The 22094-nt window shown below is 33.7% G+C and overlaps 1 protein-coding gene across 2 annotated transcripts in view; it reads left to right on the top strand.

Annotated features, from left to right (window-relative positions):
• The window catches only part of LOC145303507 (uncharacterized), a 571276-nt gene that overhangs the window by 448864 nt on the left and 100318 nt on the right, over positions 1–22094 (top strand). For both annotated transcript variants that reach the window (XM_080144939.1, XM_080144940.1), the window contains exons 4-5: positions 16177–16548; positions 19566–19796. In XM_080144939.1, the coding sequence (XP_080001065.1) occupies positions 16177–16548; positions 19566–19796 (603 nt within the window). The remainder of the gene's footprint in view (positions 1–16176; positions 16549–19565; positions 19797–22094) is intronic.

Genomic DNA, 22094 nt, shown 5'->3' with positions numbered 1-22094 from the left:
GGTTGATTGACTGTGTCTTACTGTGTCATATATATACCCGAGAGTCAACAGAATGAAAAGAATATTCTATTATCACAGCCCAAATAATGGCCTATTCCAGAAACAAACATCTATTCAACTTATGCCGAATCCATTTATCAAGTGCTGTAATAGAGCGCGGCCGAATACTGAGCCGTATGCGAAATAACGTTATGATAAAGAAAAAGGAAAAGACTATAAAAAGAAGAGAGAGAGAGCATGTTAGAGAACTATCACATGGATGACGTTCGAGAGCACGTTCGAATCGAAGCTTCAGATGTTAGAGTTCAGGGAGAAAATGCATGATCACAATATATTTAATGTTGTTGTCACAAACAAAAAAGTCGAGCTCTCACTTGTCCGATGTTCCTTGCGATGTACTCTGCTACAATGTGTTGGCTTTAAGTGTTAACGCGTGTGTAAACGTGTGTAACGTTAGTTTTTTTTTGGGGGGGGGGATAACCTTACCAATTGTCTTTAGATGATCGAATATTGTGGAAATTCTAAAACCATCAAGTAATATTTTTTACACATCTCTGACACTTTAATGCTCAACAATTACTTTGAAATCTTCATTGTCATGGATGCCTTAACGTTGTGTCTACTTTCTTTATCGTTAAGACTATTAATCAAATCAAATTTATTGCAAAAAAATAGTAAAGTGCAACAAGCCATGCAGAAGAACAGAAGATGTGGGTGTCTTTATACAATCTGAATACTTGTCCAGAAGCGACTCTAAAGCTGAATATGGTAGATAGTGTCACTACCACTTTTGGTGGGCTGTTTCACAACGCCGAACCACGCTTTTTTATTTATTACCTATAATAAATGTTTTTCTGTTTTATTGTTTCTGAATTTCTGAAACTATATCCGTATACTCCGATCACTTGTGAACTTAATTTTCTGTTGGTATTGGCGGCTATCTAAGGAAACATTATTTTTCAAAACTTTTACAAGAAAGGTTTTCGCATTTCTGAACAAAATTGTTGGAAATTTATGAAAGAATGCATATGAATTATTAAAGATATGCAGTTTTGTAAAAATACCGAAAATAAAGCATAACAAAAACAAAACGTAATTTCATGATTGAAATTATGTTTATAAGTTAAGCAAAGACTGAAATTAAGTTGTACTTAATACAGGTGGACTGTGGAAAGGAATTTGAATTTCATTAGATACAAGCTGGTTTCAATGACAACAAGGTTTTTGATAGACAATATGCAAACAAGAATGGACAGTCTACAGAGTTATCTATAATAACCTTTCCGTTTAAATGCATGTATGTTTGTATGTCTGCCTAAAATTTTCACAAAGGCGAGGGTTTTCATGGGATCGGTATCATTTTGAAGCTCGACCCTTCGGACGACAAATATTGAAACTGACTAAAAACATTAATTCCTTCACCCTCTACTGGGAACCTTTCTACGGGGAAGGATACCTTTTTTCGACAATATTTTCGAAAGTCATCTTCCCTTTTCGATTGACTAGCCTTAATTTAAACCTTCGTCCGGTTTGGGGATGGACGCAACAGCTAAGACGTCACGTTTTTTGTTTTCACGTTCTTTGCCTCCTTCGCGGTACGGGTTCGAGCTGCCTGCCTACTACCACTTTTTTTTGCTCAACACACACCACCAAACACTTGGACACCTAGGCTAGTATATATATATATATATATATATATATATATATATATATATATATATATATTGTCGGTTTAAAGTAGTTGCTAAATTTCCTGATTCGTTTAGATCCTATTAGTTATATAAAAGTTATTTATCTCATTTGAAATTAGGTGATAGTTATTTTCAGCATGTCTGTAGTAATTTTTCTGGACGAATTAAATCCATAAGCGGGATTTAATAATTAAAAAGAAAACAATGTAGGAACAATATATGCTGTAAAAAATACATATAAGAGAATATATGAATATACAGCATGAATGGTTTTCACTAATGTTAAAGATATTTATCTTCGGTTAATTTTTGCAAGGTAAACATAAATACCTTCTAGTACCTTAATGGCATTAGCTATAGTATTTTGTAATATAGAAGGGTTTATGAAAGTAATATAACAAAATTAACAGTAATATAGTAGGAATTTTTAAGATTAACAAGAGCAATCATTATACTATTACCAGAGTTACTACTGCTACTAATAGAAATAAAATAATTTTATAAGACATAAATACCAACCTAAAAATCGGCCAGTATTTTTATAGTTATACAGATAATAATCTATTACATAAAAAGAATTTATCTAAGTGCATGTCCGTTCGCGCACAAAATATTGGCGGTTTTTTTTTTTGTTGTTTTTTTTTTGTTTTTTGCTATTCATTCTTCTTGGGGGTTAACAGGGGAAGAACTAGTCAGAGAAGTCAAAAAAGTGGACTAATAGAAAGAGAAGCGGGTAGATAGAAGAAAAAGGGTTAGGAGGAAAAAGAGAGATGGAAGAGAAGACAGGGGTAGAAGAAATAAAATAACGGTAAAGACAGAGGATAAAAAGAGTTTGAGAGTGATAGAAACCTTACAAAAAATATATTATACTATTTTGCTGTCCATGCCTCCGGGCAGCGCCGGGTAACCATGTCAGAGTAGTAAAAAGAAAGAAATCTGCATGTATACATAATGTCAGTATTTCGTTACACGAGGGGCATGCAATAAGTAATGCCCCTGACACACTTCTAGTTGTCTGATCCAGCTGAAATTTTGCAGGTGCAATGATTTATATCTCTACGGATTATGTGGCAAATTACAGCTCTGTACTAATTGTGGTTCCTGTTTTACAGGTGTTTGAACCGAGTCAGATGTGAAATGGAGCCTGTTGAATGTCGAGCAGTGATCCGGTTTTTGTATTTGAAAGGACGCACACCACAGGAGACTTTTGATGTAATGAAAGAAACTTATGGTGATAATATCCCATCATATGACCTTGTAAAACGCTGGCATTGTGAATTCAAACATGGCCGGAAGTCTGTTGAAACAGCTCCCAGACCTGGTCGCCCCCCTTCTGCTATTGATGAGGCATCTGTCTGTCAAGTTGAGGCTACCATTTTGGAAGATCGGCGCATTACTATTCGCCAAATAGCCCAAGATGTCAAGATTAGTACATGGTCTGTGGAAACTATCACTCATGACCATTTGCATATGCATAAGATGTCTGTAAAACAGGTTGGTCACACCATTCCAGAAGCGAGAACGCGTCCAGTGCTTGAGGATGAATTTGGAGATGTGCCAAGAAGATGAGTCAAAGTTTTTCAAAAGACTGATTACACAGGCTGAAACCTGGGTCCATCACTATGATCCAGAAACCAAATCCCAGTCAATGCAGTGGAAGCACTTGAACTCACCACCTAAAAAGAAGGCAAGGGTGCAGCCCTCCGCTGGCAAGGTCATGCTCACAGTCTTCTGGGACCAGGACGGAGTAGTGATGACAGATTTCCTGGCACAGGGTACCACAATTACAGGAGCCTATTATGCTTCACTTTTGAGGAAATTAATGGAAGCTATCAAAATCAAGAGGAGGGGCAAGATCAGCAAAGGTACCATCCTTCTGCAGGAAAACGCTCCGATCCACAACTCGCATGTCGCCAGATCAGAAGCATTAGCTTCTAGTTATGAAATCCTTCCCCATCCTCCGTACTCTCCTGACCTTGCACCCTCTGACTTTCACCTCTTCCCAGTTATGAAGTTGTTTTTGAAAGGAAAGCGTTTCTCAGATGATATAGCCTTGATTTCTGAAGTCAACCTGGGGTGTTCTACAAAAACGGTCTCTAGAGCTGCATCAAACGATGGGAGAAATGCATAACTCTGGGTGGTTCCTATGTCGAGAAAGACAAATAACTGTGCCAAGTTTCGTTGCTCTACTGCTATGGGAAGTGGGTCAGGGGCATTATTTATTGCACGCCCCTCGTAGGTAACAAAATGTAATTAACAAAAAACACAAGAAATAAAAACCATAATGATTACTTAACCGTAAATAATAGCTCAGTGCAGCATTGCTTGAATAATAATGGATTGAATAATCCGTGTGACACAATAGTCATCTGATAATTAACAGTATTGAGAGTCGACACACCTCTATTCTACTATCCAGAGATATGAGCTCAAACTCTGATATCGGTAATGACGTTATAGATGATATTCTTTTTATCTATTATAATAATGTCGTACTAGCAAAACCTGTGGAAATTCCATGGTAGTTGAAATTTTTTAAAACACATTAAAATGAATAAAAAATAAAACAAATAACGACGAATTTAAAACGATTTTTTAGCAAATATTTTTAACTTTTAAAAGCTGAAAAGAATTGATTTAGACAAAAAAATTTCATGAAAATTCAACACATTGTTTTGTATATTTTTCTAAATAATTTTTTTATATAAATTATAAAGGAATATATGTCAAAAGAAACTATAATAAAAAAAAACTTAGTCACCTCTCAGCATTACTTTTTTTAATTATAAAATAAAACAGACAATTTAGAACCGTAAAACAAACGGCGATGTTTTTATTATTTTAATTTTTGGAGAAGAAATAATTTTAATGATTTTTAACTGATGAATAGCAACTATAAAGTAAAGTAATTCGTTTCTCATTAATTAATATCTCTGATGATAATGGTTATTTGTGACACTGGATGTACGGACAAGTAAATTAATATTTAGAAAAAAGTTACACAAATAAATTATCATACTGAAAACGATTTTATATCTACTTTTATGCCAGCATGATTTCTATTTATTCAAAAGAAATCTGCGTTCAACGACTAACTTCATTTACATATTATATTAAAGAAATCCATTTTAATAATTAACTCGATGTTATTGTTTGTTGTAATAGAATCGTTTTAATTGTTCTATTTAGAAATATTATTTAAAGTTGATTCATTTAATTTATTTTAAAATTAATTCATATTTAATTTATTTGCAATGATTAATAGCTGCCAACATTCTCGCTAAAAACCGGAAGTAAACTTATTTATTTAAGCTATGAGTTATTCCCCTTTAAGCTAGGAAAGTTACTTTGAGTTTAATTTTTTATTTAAAGATGGGTGTGTTTTATACTTCCTTAAATTCAACGTAAAAAAGTAAGGATATTTGGTGTGTATCATCCCTCTGCCCGGCAATTTCGACCGGGCAACGCCGGGTATATACAGCTAGTAGCTTAATAAATACTGACTAGCAGGACCGATGGAACTTTCACGGAATGAGAAATATTTTGGATCAACAGATGTTTTGATCTGATATTTTTTTGGATACCGCAAAAAATTACATTTGTTATAGAGGGGCAAAGTGCGAATGGACTCATGTCCGGCCGACAAAAACGTAACGCGGGAATTGTGATGACCTGGTCCTATGACACAAATATTTTATGGGTCAGGCCGTTTTATGGAGCAAGGTGCGAATGAACTCATGTCCAGACTGACAAAAATGTAACCCGGGAACTGTGATTACCTGGAGATGACGTAATTCGGTCGGGGGTAAGACCAAAAGCAAACGCCGGGCTGGTCAACATATGGGTCAATGACGTCAATTGTTTTATGGGTTACCAGGTCGAAAGTCCATAAAAGTGAGATGGTAAACAAAAACAAAGCAGAGACGCGGAGACGGGGAATGAGAGACAGGCGACGAGGAATTGCCTGTCACGTTCGCAACCTTCACCTTTCTCCACCGCCGTATTGTGTATATATGAATGTTTGTTAAATAAACCAAGTTTGTTTATAACAAAGTGTCTTGTTATTCATTGATAAATAAACAGCGGGCATTCCAATCACTAAACAATTTACAATAAATATATATGTATAAATGTCAAACACACTATCTCTCAGCCTATCTATCGAGATATTCAAAAATCTCTTATAGTTAAATTACAGGTGGTGCTCATGTAGTAGAATGTACCCCGTCTCTATATGAAACACTAAGACTCTTCCTAAGACGAACAACAACAACAATACAGAATATACGTCATCTTCATACCACCAGTATATAACATTTGTATTTTGGACAAAAAGAAACAAGTAACATACAGCAAATATAAATTTATTAAAATTTCTATGAAAATAGTGGTCATTGTATTTTAAATATAGAACTAAGATAAATTAGTACTAATAAATGCTCAAAAAATAATATTGTGTTACATAGTTCAATATAAATAATGAAAACACATTGTAAGAGACAATCTTTAATTTACTCCTTCAGTCCAGCACCTCTTAGCAGACAATGTTCTTTTTTGACCTATTTCTTTCTAAATGATCCTTTTTTACAGAACGTTTTGCTTATTTTTTTCCATGAAGAACAGCTGAACGTCTAATTTATTATGAGTTCCTTTCTCATACTGTTACAACAATGAGAACATAGTATTATAATCATATTCGAAAACGAGGCTACACCAAAGGGAGGCCACTCCTAGTCCAGTTTTGCAAAATTTGGCCTTTTTAAAGCAGTTTGGCCTTCAAACATTGTATTTGGCTTTTTTCAAAGTGTAACGTACGGATTAAATAAGGAAGGGACGACCAGAATACGAGAATACGTCAAAAAAACGTAATATACCTCATCTAATATATAAATAGCGAAACAAAGATTTAAAAAGTTTGTGAATGGTCACTTTTCTGTACAGAGCTTGTCAAGTAATTTCTCCCCTTTCATTTCCATTGGTTCTCAGTCTTACATTAGATAGCACCGATAATCAAGATTAACGATGATGGATTAATTGGTTCTTATTGATCTGTTAATCAATTTGGAGCTGTTCAGCAGATTCTTTCACGCTGCTGAAAAACAAAAATAAAGATAATTCGTTCTTTTTGGCAAAATAATACTATAAGTGTTGAGTTGTTTTCTTAGTTCATGAAAAAGGAAATTTATCTGTTGAAAGAAATGGAGAGGTATTACGGAGGCAGAAATTCGTTATTTTCTTCTGTAGTTATCACGAGCAGTTTATGTGTCTCCCTTCACTATGCACGTTGAACGGCTTGGTAAGGATTTAATCCGACTGGTTTCAAATCTTGGTGTAAGGTAACTGCATGTTATTCATATAAAAAAACACACTAGCTATGTGTATTTGTCTGAGTAAACATTTAACTGATAAACTCTTAACCTACTCATTAGATAACACTGAAATTAACAGGAAATAGTAATTATATATCAAAGATTAGTTTATAAACAAGTAAAAGCTTTGTTTGGATAGATGAATATACATAAGAAATATGTTGGCAAGTTGAAATGCAAAATGTTCATTTCAATTTGTCGACATATTTCTATTGCTTTTGTGCATACGCAAATTCATTTATAGCTTAAAGCGGTTTAATTTTAAATCTTATCTATCTGTTGATAGCTCGAACGGTAGAGAATGAAGCTAGAGCGCTAAATGTGTCAATTCTAGCTGATGGCATCCAAGTCATTTTTTTAATATTTTGAAAACAGTAAATATATATAATATTCAATAGAGAATTGGTTTTGTGATAATAAATACGAAATCTCTATGGATTAAAATATATTTAAGCATATATTATGACCGAGCAATGTCAGGATACCACCCCGCTAGTTTTTTTAATACTTTGTTTTCATCTTAATTTGAAAATAAGAAAAATAAAGAATTAATTTTACTTGTTTATATCTTATGTAATATTATTTTACATGTAAATCAAATGCCTCCATTCTTTTTTCAATCAAAAGCTTATACAACAAGGCGCACGTACGTGGTCCCCCCTCTGGTGCTGCATGTGACATGATGCCACAAAAAATAGTGAAGAAATGATGAATGTGAGAAGTGTGAAGGGCCAACATTGCCTTCACATTTTCGCCAAGTTTCAGAAAAATCTAATGGATGGGGCAAAAGTTATGGGGTAGAAAGTGTCTTTTTTTTTTTTTTTTTGCAATTTTGGGGCATTTTTGACCCTTTTTAAGCTCCTGGGAACGCAGTGTGACACTATCAGCTGGTCACTGGTGTGTGACCGACCCACGTGTTACACTGTCTTAGAAACGACCCCATAAAGATTTGATGATGGGCCAGTCATTAGGGTCTGAATATCAAGAGGAAAAGCATAAGTGAGATGTTGGATGTAAGTGTGTGGCTCTTTCTTCTCCCAGGAAAACGCCTTGATCTCTGATGGCATTCTGGCTGGAACCTTCCTTGTCCTCAGAGCCGTTTCATTCGACTCAAGACATTTCTGGCAGACACAAAAGCATACAACATAGGTCGCACTATATGAGAAATATAATTAACTATTTATTTTATAAAATGTATACGAGATATATATACTAACATTATTAACATACAATTTACAGATCATAGAATTGATTTTTACCATTACTTCTTTAAAACTAACTAAATAACCTTAATTAGTGTTGGGGGAGAGGGGTTGCCCTCCCCTCCTTTACAGAGAGACAAAATATGTGTCGGAAAAGAGAGAGAAAAAAGGAAGAGAATTATCAGATCCATTTCTATGTATCCCTCTGCCTACGGCCAAATCACGGCCATGCAGGGGGAGGGTGTTAACAAACACCAAAACCGGGTCACTAGGATATATAGACACAGCAGAGTCCCAGTGAAAATGGACAAACGGTGCAGTTTCACGCCTTAAATTTGAATTAACATTATGGCAAACCACTATATATACATATCAAGTTTTTGACTAATATAAAAAAAGCTCAAAAGAGGCATATTTTAGCTCTAATAGTCCCAGAAGGATGCGAACCAGAATTCTGTCAGGGTAACCCATACTGAATTTATATAAAGAATAATAAGTTCCACATTTTGGCCAAGTTTCAGAAAAATTTAATGGATGGATCAAAAGTTATGGATCAAAAAGTGTCAATTTCTTGGCCATTTTGGAGGTATTTTTTTTTAACTTTTTTTAGCCTCTGGGGACGCAAAGGGAATTTTCGCAAAAGAAAACATTTTTTTACTGTGCACATAAAGTACAATTTGTGGCGCACAAATGCATGGATTCCACTGAAAACATAGGTCCCTCACCAATAATCTGATTGTTAAAGTTCTAAATTTTTTAGATGTACATTACTTGTATTGATGGGATTATTGTTCTCATCTTGAGTGTTATTGGTTGAAACTCTAATTGTCAACCAATTTTTTCACAAATTCGAAACCCAAACCATACAATAGAGACTAACTCACAGAATGTGAAAATGTCTACGGAGCCAGTAACTTTTCTATTTTCTTTTCCAAACAACCACCAACATGCCTGAAGACGGGCAGTGGACAATCTGATTGAAACGTTGAACAAATAACACTCAAGGAATATAAACCTTCTGCATGTTCCTTTTAGTTCATACGTTAAACTTTCAATAATCAGATATTTAAAAAAAAAATAGGCTATATCAAAAAACAGGTCAATCTCATTCTTGTCATAGGTTGCCAGGTTGGCTCTTTTAAACCTAAATTTCTTCTGATCTCGAGCGCATGGTACAGTGGGGGAAGAGGTGGCTGGTTACTTTTAATGAATCTAAAACCAAGCTCCTATCTTTACATCATCAACGCTCTGATCCGCATCTGGCATCAATTGAAATGGATGGCTCTCGTCTAAGGGAAGCTTCATGTTTTGATAAGCTTCTGGGATTGACTGTTACTCCTGATCTGAAATGGAACATGTACATCAAGTCAGTTGCCAAGGTCGCTGGAAAAATGGTATTATCCTTCTACTGTTCCAGAAGATATATCACTGCTGATGTAATTCTCTATCTATATAAAAGCCAAGTACGTCCAAGGATGGAGTACTGCTACCACATCTGGGCAGGAACTGCTAAAAACAGCCTATCCTGCCTTGACAGAGTACAAAATAGGCTTCGGGGTTTAGTAGGGGATGCCCTTTTCTCTTCCCTGCAACCTATCTCCCACAGGAGAGACGTTGCAAGCCTATCTTTGTTTTATCGTTGTTTCCATGGCAAGTGCTCGTCTGAGCTTCAATCTTTCATGATAAACACCCGTCTAGCTGAAACTACTGTCAAACTTTTTCCCCACTCTTTATCTTCGCCAAAACCAAAACGTAGATTCCATGAACAAAGCTTCTTTCTTAGAAGTGCACGCCTGGATGTCTTCAAGTCCAACATAAACAAATTTCTGATGAACCGCTCCCTTTAGTAAGACACTTTATCACTTCTCTAATACTAACGCACTGTACACACAATAACCCTTATCCCCGAGTGGCTTCGGGCCTTGATTAGTGGTGATTACCTTGTAAAAAAAAAATTGGCATTTTTTTTAAAGTAGTTTGAGCATCAAAGATGCTATTGGTTTTTCTATCCAAAAACTATTTGTTCCATTCAAAAAATTCCAGCTTTCAATAAAACATACTTGTTGATGCAATATATGTCTTATTCCGTGGGATTTCGGCTGGTTCTGCTAGTAAGAATTCTTCCTTTTACAGAATGTGATTATTTTGGCAAGTAGTTCAAATGTTTCTTAATATAAAACCGAACTAAATAAATTTGGAGAAAAATTGAACAAAGTACGTTTTTATATAACCCATGACAACAATAGCAAATGAATGTCTACTTAAAAGCAAAGTCTACTTAAAAGCAATGTCTACTTAAAAGCAAAGTTTTATTTGTCAGTTAAACTATTTGACTTGATTTGGAAAATCTAAAAAAACTAACTTTATAAATATAGAGGATGGAACGATAAATCTGTCGCTCCAAAGAAAACAACACTATAAGTTTATTTTAAAGTATTTATTGAAAACATCAATTCAGATAACTTGATTATGTAGTAGAGCTGACATCTATTCAATGTAGCCGCCTTCAGCTTAAATCACTGCCTCGATACGGGTCCGAAATTGGAAGCATGCCTTTTCTACAACCGCTGGTGAGAGCTTGACGAATATTTGGTGAACGGCGGCGATCAGGCTGGCTTTGGTTTTGTGGGAGGTCATGTTGGTGATGTTTTCGACGTATGGTCAAACGAAATAATCCAGCGGGTTTAGGTCGGAGGAGCAGGGGGCCAGTGAGAGAAGGGTACAAAGTCGTAGCATTCCTTCTGAATCCAAGCCTGGGTCTCTTTGGATTTTTGGGCCGTCACAGAGTTCTGCTGTCACACCCTCGGTTTGCTAACGGCCACCTGATTGCACGAGGGGATCACCACACTTCTTAGCACATCCAGGTACATTTTTATGTTGACTTTCAAGCCGATTTCGAAGATATGAGGTGGCATGATATGGCCATTACTTGAAACCACATTAAAGACCATAACCGTGGTTGGAAATTTCGTTGAGCTGTGTCCTCAAGCGATGAACCGTCCGGATTTGCATTTTGATGGTGCTGGCAATGGTCCTGTTGTCATAACTTGGATCGGTAGAGAGCATGATTTGTACAGCAGCGCATCTCCGATCTTGCTCGTTGAAAATTATTTCACTTTCAGACATCATAGAAGGCTCCTATCGCTCTTGGGATTTGTACATAACTGGCCAACTAGTAGATTGTCTGCAACAAAAAAAGAAAACTAGTTTTCATCAGACGAGAAATGGAATCCTGCCTTTTCTACAATTTTATCGTTCAACCATTTAGATATTCGGAGGAAGATCAGCGTTTAATAAGGAACCCTGTTTTCTTTTTTTCATTATATAAAATTCAATATATAGTGTAAGAAAAAAATCGTTAGAAAACTTTGGAATAAAAGATTACAATTAATCAGTAGAATTATTATGCTTGCTTATATATATATATATATATATATATATATATATATATATATATAAAATATGTGTGTTTTCAATTTCGATGTTTTTTCTTCCTTATGAGAAGGGTGTGGAATTTCATCTCTAAATGGTAAGATTTATATAAAAGAAAATAATAATGTATCCACGTTGATTTAAATGAAGAGTAAATTGAAATCATTTTCGGTAGATTTATAGTCAATAATCCTCTTGAGATGCCGTAGGAGTTTCTCATGGACGAATGATGGCTCTTATTGACCCTTGCCTAAAGCTTTGACTCTATATTACAATTTCTGTTCTCAGTTTTACTGCTGTTGTCTTTGTTGTAATGTTCAAGTTATAAATAAAAAAAAAGATTAAGTAGAACGCTATATTCCTTGTTATGTACATCCGGTACGAATGAAATGAAATTATTCCAGTACTCTTGGAAATGTAGTTTTAAATATGACCATGAATTGTATATGAGTTTTTGTGGCATTTTAGTTTGTGCTGATTATATTTATTTACTTATATTTCTATATGTTATATTCTATTAAGATCCCAAGAAAATGTTAATGCATGTTGCGCTTAGTTAAAAGATAGACGAAAAATACGCGCGTGAAGTCAGTCAAAAATTTAAATTCCGCGACGCTAGAATTATCTTTTGAATTTCTCTTCTTTTCATAAGTTCCATTGTTCATCTGATGTTGCAACCTGAAAACGAATTGAAAACGTTTGTGGTGTATTTAACTTTTTAATTTTAACACGAAAAAAAAATCGTTAGAAAACTTTTGAATAAAAGATTACAATTAAGCAGTAGAATTATTAATGCTTGCTTATATATATATATATATATATATATATATATATATATATATATATAATGTGTGTTTTCAATTTGGATGTTTTTTCTTCCTTGTGAGAAGGGTGTGGAATTTCATCTCTAAATGGTAAGATTTATATTAAAAAAATAATAATGTATCCACATAACACATTCATATAAATACTAGGAAAGAGACCCGACCTGATCTGGGATTGAATGAGAATCAACGAATGGTTCACCTTCCCATATTTTATTGTCATCGAAATTTAAGCAAAAAAAAGGGCCAAAAGCATTATTTGAATATGCATAAAAAAATAAATGTAACAAAAAACAAAAATATTAGTGTGGAAAATATAATAATAAAAATAAATTAAAATAAAAACAAATAAAAATATGAATCAAATTTAATAAAAGCAATAAAAAAAAATTTTTTAAATAAAATATATGCTCGATTACAAAATTATATCGATCTACAACAGCTATAAAAATTTGACATGATAAAAAAAACATAATCTAATTGATTATTAACATTCAATCTATAAAAACATGCTAAAACTATTTCTCAATATCATTATAAAAATAGCAAACTAAGCAAATATATATATATGTGTGTGTGTGTGTGTGTGTGTGTGTGTGTGTGTGTGTGTGTGTGTGTGTGTGTGTGTGTGTGCTTAACAAACGTATATATATAATATATTTATATATTTGTGCTTAACAAATGTCACTATCATGCAAAACGTCAATCAATTTTTGATGAGTACACATAATTCAAATAAAATCACAATCCTACTAATATACTAAAGACATAAGTTAACATCACTGCCAACAATGCACAAATCGTAACAACTTCCTGAAATAATCGTAGTTTACAAATTTCGTTATTTTTACAGTACAGTTAAAATACACTCTTAAACCTAAATCTATTTCACCTACAAAAAAAAACCGTAAATAAACTTATCAGTTCGTATCTACCTAGTAAATACGGTGTTAAATCAATACGAGAATTACTACAAACTAGCGAGACATGCGGAAATTCCACAGCAACATCTTTCATATGTAATATATTTTTATTTGGCCATTCTGTGGACGTTCTGTGTGAATGGAGTCCTTTTCGTTAAAACCGTAAAAGTATTTATCCAAGTAATCTGGTTAATGTAGTATCAGAATATATCTGGTTATTACGATTTATCTCCAATATCCTTATAGAAGTATGTGATATTTTCATTATAGGATGCCCGGTGCGAACGGAAACCCCACGACATATTTATACCATCTTTAGACAGAACAGATAGTACCCTTGGATCCTAGCCAGAAGACCAATGATTGTATATTTTACTTCCACATACGACCCAAAAGCGGCATCATTTTTTTTTTTTATTAATTTTTTTATTTTTTATTTACATTGTGTTTTCGCTGATCGGGAGATCCTATTTATTGAAATGAAGGAAATATGATAACACACTACGACCATTAAATTTGCGTATTTATGTAGTAATAATGTTTGTAATGTGTTATGATCTTCTATCCTCCTTTTTAATAAATAGGATCCTTCGATTAAATAATAATCTGGAAACCGTGACACGCGTCCGTCCGTACGTACGTTAAAGATACCACGCCATTGATACATAGAGAATAGCAACAAAATAACCGGACAATAAAACTATTGCCTTTCTTGGCGTAGATAACATATTCACGAATGTTAATTTGATGTACACGTGGATGGGGATGAAAACGAAGCTATGTCTTCTTTGTAGTACAACCAGAATTTGTCATGGTGTTCTTCGTGTGGGAAATCTTTATTGCAGAATTCGCTTCGAACAAAGGAACCAGTATGAAACTGTAAAGAGGCATGTCCCCTTTGTGCCGTATGTGGATCCACGTTTATTCGACTTTTGTTGTAAAAGTATACGTCACCCCAAACACAGGATGTTATTGAATTATTTTTTATTTAATTAAACACTGGCACACACACACACACACATTTCTTTTATTACTATTTCACCCCAAACAAGGCACAATGCCACTTGGATGTAGGAAGCTACTATTTGGGGCATAATTTTCAAGGATACTATGTAGGGAGTTGAGCAGCAAAATGTCTGTTCACATTACAATTGAACTTTTGTATCTCAATACAGTATGAGAAACAGAGAGTGGAGAGGGAATTCCAAAGTCTAGTAGTTCGAGGGGAGAAACTATTAAAGTACAACGCTTTCTGGCGTATAGGGATCTTAAAGTAAAGGGATGAGATTTCGCTATCTGTCGGTTTTGTCAAGGGTATTTACGTCAAGAGGTTCAAGCGCTTAGACTTCATGAGAGCACCTTCCATTACGAGAATAGACAGTTGCATGACGACCGCGCGTATGTAAACATTTAAAGACATATATATATATATATATATATATATATATATATATATATATATATATATATATTGTGTACAGAAAGTTGTTAGTTGAGACAGGTCATTGGTACCGTCGGTTTCAAGCCCGATAATAAGGCCCGTTTAAGGTATCCTTATCGAGCTCTCTTCAGCCAATATTCGTCTCCTGACGAATATTGGCTGAAGAGAGCTCGATAAGGATACCTTAAACGGGCCTTATTATCGGGCTTGAAACCGACGGTACCAATGACCTGTCTCAACTAACAACTTTCTGTACACAAAATATAAGTACGCTCTTAAAATTTGGATTTTCCTTTTAATTGAGCACTCTGCTGGAATTCTTTTTCCAAAAAAACTAATCATAATCATATATATATATATATATATATATATATAATGTTACATATATAAGAGAAAGAAAATTGAAACTATAAGTTGAACTTTACAATAAAAATTTATTGTTCAACTGAATACTCAAAAAAAAAACAATTTACAAAGTCCTTATTCCGCGGAGTTTCAAAGGATGCTATTCTTGCTATTCTTCTCATCAGAGGACAGAAAGAAATCAGCAAATTATATTTGTAGCGATGCTAGAATTTGCTGGTTATGGCATTAAGTGAAACCTCAATTTATTAAAGTCATAAATTTCCAAGAAAAACAAATGAAAAAAATATTGGATATGTAAAAATAAATAAATACTAATAAAATAAAAACAAACCACGCATAATATTTCAGCTTGCATGAAGATTCTCTCAAGGTAATCCGAAAGGCTAAAATAAGTATTTAGAGAGAATGAAGTCCAAAATTAAATCCAGTGTAATGTTAATAGTCCGCTTTGAAAGTTTTCAAAGCAGCTGAAATAATAGAAATTGTTTTTTGTTTTTTTTTTGTTTTTTCGGATAGTGCAGTAGTCCAAAGAAAGGTTGATTTCCAGTCAAGTGGGATCGAGAAATAAAAAGGACAGAAAAACATGTCATCTTTCATATTTGGATTAGAAAAGGTGATTTTAGACTAATTTAAAACAAAAATTAAGATCAGGCTAAAAAAAAGTACACATTCGTATGTAACAAGTGTACCCCGATGCACACAACACGTGACGGCTATACATAACATGCCGTTGTCGCGCGGACTTTATACATACATTAAAGAAACGCATTGATGTCTGCATGCACATCACTGTATACATACCGGTATGTAACACCGTCACCCTTCCATCTATCCATTTGTTTTAATTCTAATTTAACTTTTTTCTTTCTATTAATTTGTTTTATTCTGATTTTTCGTTTTTTTTTTCTTTCTTCTTTTTCATATAAAGAATCAAATATTGCTGAATTTTGCAACCGGGAAAGCCGGCGCGGCAAGTCAGTGTTTCTTGCCAACAGAAAATATCCGGAATCAATTCGCGGGGGAAATCACGAATGCCAGTGTGTCGTAGAGACTGGATTCGGTGGCGGGATAAGCCTTCATGCCATTGACATCATGATCACGCACAGTGACTATGGCGGTCGACCGTGTCAGCAAAGTCTAGACATTGAAGACAGTAATGGTACGAAAACCAGCATCAGTTGTGGTGCGCAGGATCTCTATGGGTTCCGGTCAATCTACGAAAAATTTGTCCACAACGTTTCGCTTACAATGCGAAGCAACTCGCGTGACTCGCATGGATTCATCTGGCTCCAAGCAAAACGTAAGTAACAACTAGTCAACTAACGTATAGGATACGCGATTAAAATGTTTTTTGTTTAATTGTTTCTAAAAAGATTTTCAAGTTACTCTTGATTCATAGTTGGACAAGCAATAACAGATGAATCCGTGAAACTTGTATCCGGCTTGGCATTTTCTTAGCCATGATGCCCCTCAACAATATACTATGGTGAACAGTGGTGTGTGTTTGTGTGTGTGTGTGTGTGTTCATAGGGAAATAAGTGTGTAAACAAACTGTCAGACAAATTCATTTAAATATTTAAAGGAATTGAGAAAACAAATCTATTTCCTTAATAAAAAATGTTTTTCTTTCTTTCTACTTATTAAACCAATTAATACGTTTATGTTTTCCTTTTTGTTTTTTGTTTTTTTGTTTTTTTTTTGTTTGTGTTTTGTTTTTGTTTTTTGTTTGTTTTACCTTCACCAATTCATACATTATTTCATATGAATTTGAATGGTAGTCCGAACACTGGTGAAGGATATTTTTTGTCTGACATTTTTGACGGAGGATATACAATCATGGTGCAATGATATTAAAACTGAAATAAATTAACAATAAACAAAATAATGACACTTTTATATAATTAACAAAGAAACAGATACAATCTTCACCTTCGCAAAAACATATTTTTAAAAAGAAAAAAAGCACACTTACAAACTTCATGCCCTCCATAATTAGATTAGAGGGAAAAGAAAGCTCCATCGATTAGATTCATTTAAAAACAACATTTAAAGCAAATTCCGATTATAGCTTTCGTTTAAATAGATGAATAAATCATTTAAATCTGCATAAATTTAAAAACCGATAAGGCACTTTAATAAACTCTTCAATTAAAACAGATTAATAATGATAAACAAAAGAAATGAGTTAATATCATGTAAAAACAACTAAAATACGAAATTTAGATCTAATCTACTTTATAAATTGTAAACTAAAACACCAAACAATTTCCAATTATAGACTTGTTTAAATATTTAATTTAAATATAAATAAATCCAAAAGCTAAAGGGTCCATGTAAATAAAAATTTTAAAAATAACGTAAATGAATATACTTTTCAATGAAAAACAGGTTGTTGATAAAAATATTTTGGCTAATGTTATTTAAATAAATTGCATCGATTTGCGCCATTTTACATTTAATAAAGGAGAAAAGGATTCATTCGTGTTGTTTATCTTAATAAATATATTAACATAGAAACGGTTTGTAATATCGATAGATATGCGTGTGTGCTAGTAACGTAACCATTTGTCTGTTTGACACACTTAGAAATAAAGAGCGCCTCAAACTCCTGAACAAAACACAGACGTTTAACTTATATTATTATGACTTCTATTTGTGATTGTTTGTAAAAGGTGCTAGAGAAGAACCTATTAGAAATATATATATATATATATATAATTGTGATTAGTTTTTTTGGAAAAAGAATTCCAGCAGAGTGCTCAATTAAAAGGAAAATCCAAATTTTAAGAGCGTACTTATATTTTGTGTACAGAAAGTTGTTAGTTGAGACAGGTCATTGGTACCGTCGGTTTCAAGCCCGATAATAAGGCCCGTTTAAGGTATCCTTATCGAGCTCTCTTCAGCCAATATTCGTCTCTAGTTGTTAAAGCTGGAAAAGAAAAGGACAAGATATTCTAGTATAAAGTATAATACATTTATAACTTAAAATATTGCAGCATAAAGAATTGATTATATAATGCTAAATTAATTTTTTTTAAATTAATGCTGCAATATTTTAAGTTTATTTTATTATATTTTTCTAGAATATCTTATCCTATTCTTTTCTAGTTTAAACAACTGGTCCTTTTCTTTTCCATGTTTAAGCTTAACCATATTAATTTTCATGCTCGCATTTTCATATTTTAATCCATAATTTTCCAGGCTTCCAATAAATTCACTTGTTCTTTGTTTAATTTCAGTCTTATTTTTTGCCCCCATAAACGTAACATACACATATGTAATAACAATGTACATCACTCGTCTGCTTCAATAAAATCCCCCCAATTATCTCCTTTTCATTCTGTCTGATTCACCTATTACTTCTCTTTTCGCGACAGCAGTGAATTAGTAGCAATAGTAGTCACTGAAGCGACGTTGTTACTATGAAAACCAGTCATAAAAAAACGTCGCTCACCTCCTTACGTTTTTTTACGATTTTGAACACCACTAAATTCATCATAACATTTGTTTTATTGAACGAAAATTGAAAAATAAACATTTTTCACAATATATCTGAGAAGATCTATAAACTGTTTGAAATTTGGTCAATATATATTATTTATAAAATATGCTCACACATATGTATATGTGTGTATAATTATTACTATAATTACTTTTAATACCTATGGACACTAGTAGTTCATCCTTTCGGGAATATCAGTGCAGGGAGATTCGAACCCGGCAACGAAACCATCTCTGATTCCATTAGCAAGGAGCAAACCTACACGGTCAACGTTAACCGCGAGAAATACGGTTGAAATTTAAACATTTATTTTTAAATGTCAAGACGGCGATAGTGAACTAATGATTATTACATCATGATCTGCGCGTGTAAGCTTAAGTGACCTACTTTTAACTTGGAGTGCTCAACAATAAGAAACGAGTTCTTAAAGGGTCTGACATAATTATCACTATGACTATTTTAGTGCCTACTTATATATAGCATTGCAGAGTGAAAGGTGAATTTGTTTAAATACTTGAATTTTTTAACTGATAGTAATGATGACTTCTTACACTGATGATAACGTAAGTATGAAATACTATTATCTGTAAGTAAATTAATATTTATTTATTTATAAAAATAATTCATATGTATGCACTATTATTATTATTACTATTATTATTATTATTATTATTATTATTATTACTATTATTATTATTATTATTATTATTATTAACATTAGTATAAAAACTCTTAGTTTGAGGTCTGTGGGTTAATAATATTGTTACTTTTGTTTTTAAGATATTTAGAAAAATCTGCCTTTTTTTTTTCTTTAGCTATTCAAAAAGGCGATTACGTAATCATCCGTTGCCGTGGTGATCGGGATGAGAAGGTTTCGATTAAGAACGAATATTCAGTTTTACCAAGTTCACAGAAGCCGGTTTTAACAGTTCACCGTTCCGGTGAATCATTTTCAAGTACTCCAACTCCTGCAAAAGACAGGGAACTCATGCAACGGGAAACTGACGACGAAGAAAAGAAAAAAGAAAAAAGATTCATAAATATGGGTAAGTGATAATGGTCTTTATTTTACTCAGTGCCTTAATATATACCATTCCTCTTGACAGAAATTCAACGCTAAAATTACTAACTAAAATTAAATTTTCCCCATGTTTTTCATCTGAACAAAAATTTATACAGAGCTGACCATTAGTAACCATATAATTTTATTTCAACGTAATAAATGTAACTTTGAAGAAATATGTAAAAGATATCAAAAGGAAAACTTAAGTTTTTTGCAACATGTGGTTTATACTGCTGCATATTTATGCTCGGTCTGATTAGTATTTTTCTTTCTTTTTTAGCATATGTGCCACTAGACGACTTAAAGAAGTGACACATATGCAAAAAAAAAACTTACTAAGCAGACCGAGCATAGCTATCAGCAGTATATGGGAATCTCTAATTATATAAGATAAACAAAATTTGTACAACCCCTCTTTAAAATTTTAACGATAAATATGAGATAATTCCGTCAAACTTTAATAAAGTTACATCCCCTTGTCAACACAAACGAAACCAAGACGAATAAACAAAAAAACAACTCCAACAATACGAAACTATCTACAGAGCCAGTGTTTTTCTTTTCCAAGATGGCTACCAGCATGCCTGACGAAGGTCGAAGGCTACACCGACCGAAACATTGCTCAAACAATACTCAAGATGAGAGCAATAGTCCGATCAAATCAAGTGGTATAAAATAATCCTTGTGTTTCTCCACTTATTCCAGCAGTTTCAGTCACGCTCGACGTCGGCTGGATATTGCACTTAAGCAAAGCCTGTTCAGAAAAAGGTGCGGTTTGGATTGCGCGTCTCTTGCTCTGCTCTTACAAAACACACACACCCTTTCGGTGTTTTTCGAGACTGGAATCTTGAAGCGCTAAGTATAATGTTCTACTTCAGTTTATAAGGATGGCTGCACGGGGAGTCTGTAGTGAGACATGGGTTGTACCTTTCCTTAAATGCTATCTCTGTAGCCCATTAACAATTAATTTGCCAGGAAAAAATGCGATGATAAGTATAATTTCAGAGTTTTCCTTCTCTTGGATTAATTGCATTAACGAGGCTTGAGAGTTTACTCTTCTTCACTATTTAATCCATAATTGGAGAGAGTATTTATGGATTCAATTTTTCACCAAGTCATGCAGTAGCTCTAAATAACTTGAACTCGTCACGCCGACCTCACAGACTCCGCCTGTAAACAGCTACATTGCATCATATTTTTAACTGTGTGAAATCCTGATTATTTTTATTTCATTTATCTCAAATACCGATTGATTATAGACTACATCGATTATAAAATCTAAAGCAACACTCTATCCATTAAAATATCTACGTATGTGTGTGTGTGTGTGTGTGTGAGAGAGAGAGAGAGAGAGTTCCATATGGACTTCGAAACAGCTGGGCCGATTTTTATGAAATCACGCACAAATATACATTATGTATCTGGTTTGTATCGGAATTCATCTAATGAGTATCGAAAATCGTTTATCGATAATCCAAAAAAATGCGATTGAACAAAAAACATTACGATTTTGAACAAAGTTAAGACTGTACCAACCGCAATGCACGGCCGGAATAAATCCCCGGTAGGAACCTTTCATGGCGATCACCGTTTAAACGCCCATGCAAAATGTAGAACGCATAAGAACACGGCGTTGTGATGCAACCACCGCACACATAAAACAAAAGGAGCTCCCTCGCGTAAAAATACATTAAACAGGCTGAGACGTTCGAGAATGCCTGTATATAAAGATTTGTCCAACAAAAATCAAATCCGTTTTGTCTTCAATTTCCAAAGTTCAACTCGTGGTAAGTTAACTCCGTCCCAGGAAACGTTAAAAACCCCGTCATGTTTTGCTTTTAATATAACAAATGATTCCCTATTAAAACAGTTTTATTTCCTGTACAAATATTTAGCTTATGCAGGCTGCCTGGCGTTGCCTGGTAGTAAAATACGCATAAATATATTTTAATTAATGCAGAATCCTTGTTTAAACAGAAATACCGTAGTAATAAACGTAACGTTAAAATCCTTTAAAAAAAAATGAAGTAAACAAAAACGGAAACTGAGACATGTGCATGCGAGTATTATTTATCTAAACAGTTTACTTCTTGTTATAAAAAAAGTACTCGTGCTGAGATCTAAACCAAAACCTAAAGGCAGTGAGCCAAGTACGATAGCCATTAGACCAACTTGCTACGATCTTTACAAAGTGTTTTCAGGCCTACTTATTCTTAACATAAATAATCTCTCATGTGAATGATTCACGCATGTGCATTCGTGAAACAGTTGATAAAAATCC

The sequence above is a fragment of the Euprymna scolopes genome, chromosome 19, assembly GCF_053919585.1.
Source record: "Euprymna scolopes isolate OS-2025 chromosome 19, ASM5391958v1, whole genome shotgun sequence".
In the NCBI taxonomy this organism is placed as follows: Eukaryota; Metazoa; Mollusca; class Cephalopoda; order Sepiida; family Sepiolidae; genus Euprymna; species Euprymna scolopes.
Note: the sequence above shows the minus strand (reverse complement) of the source record. Positions and strands in the feature narration are given on the sequence as shown.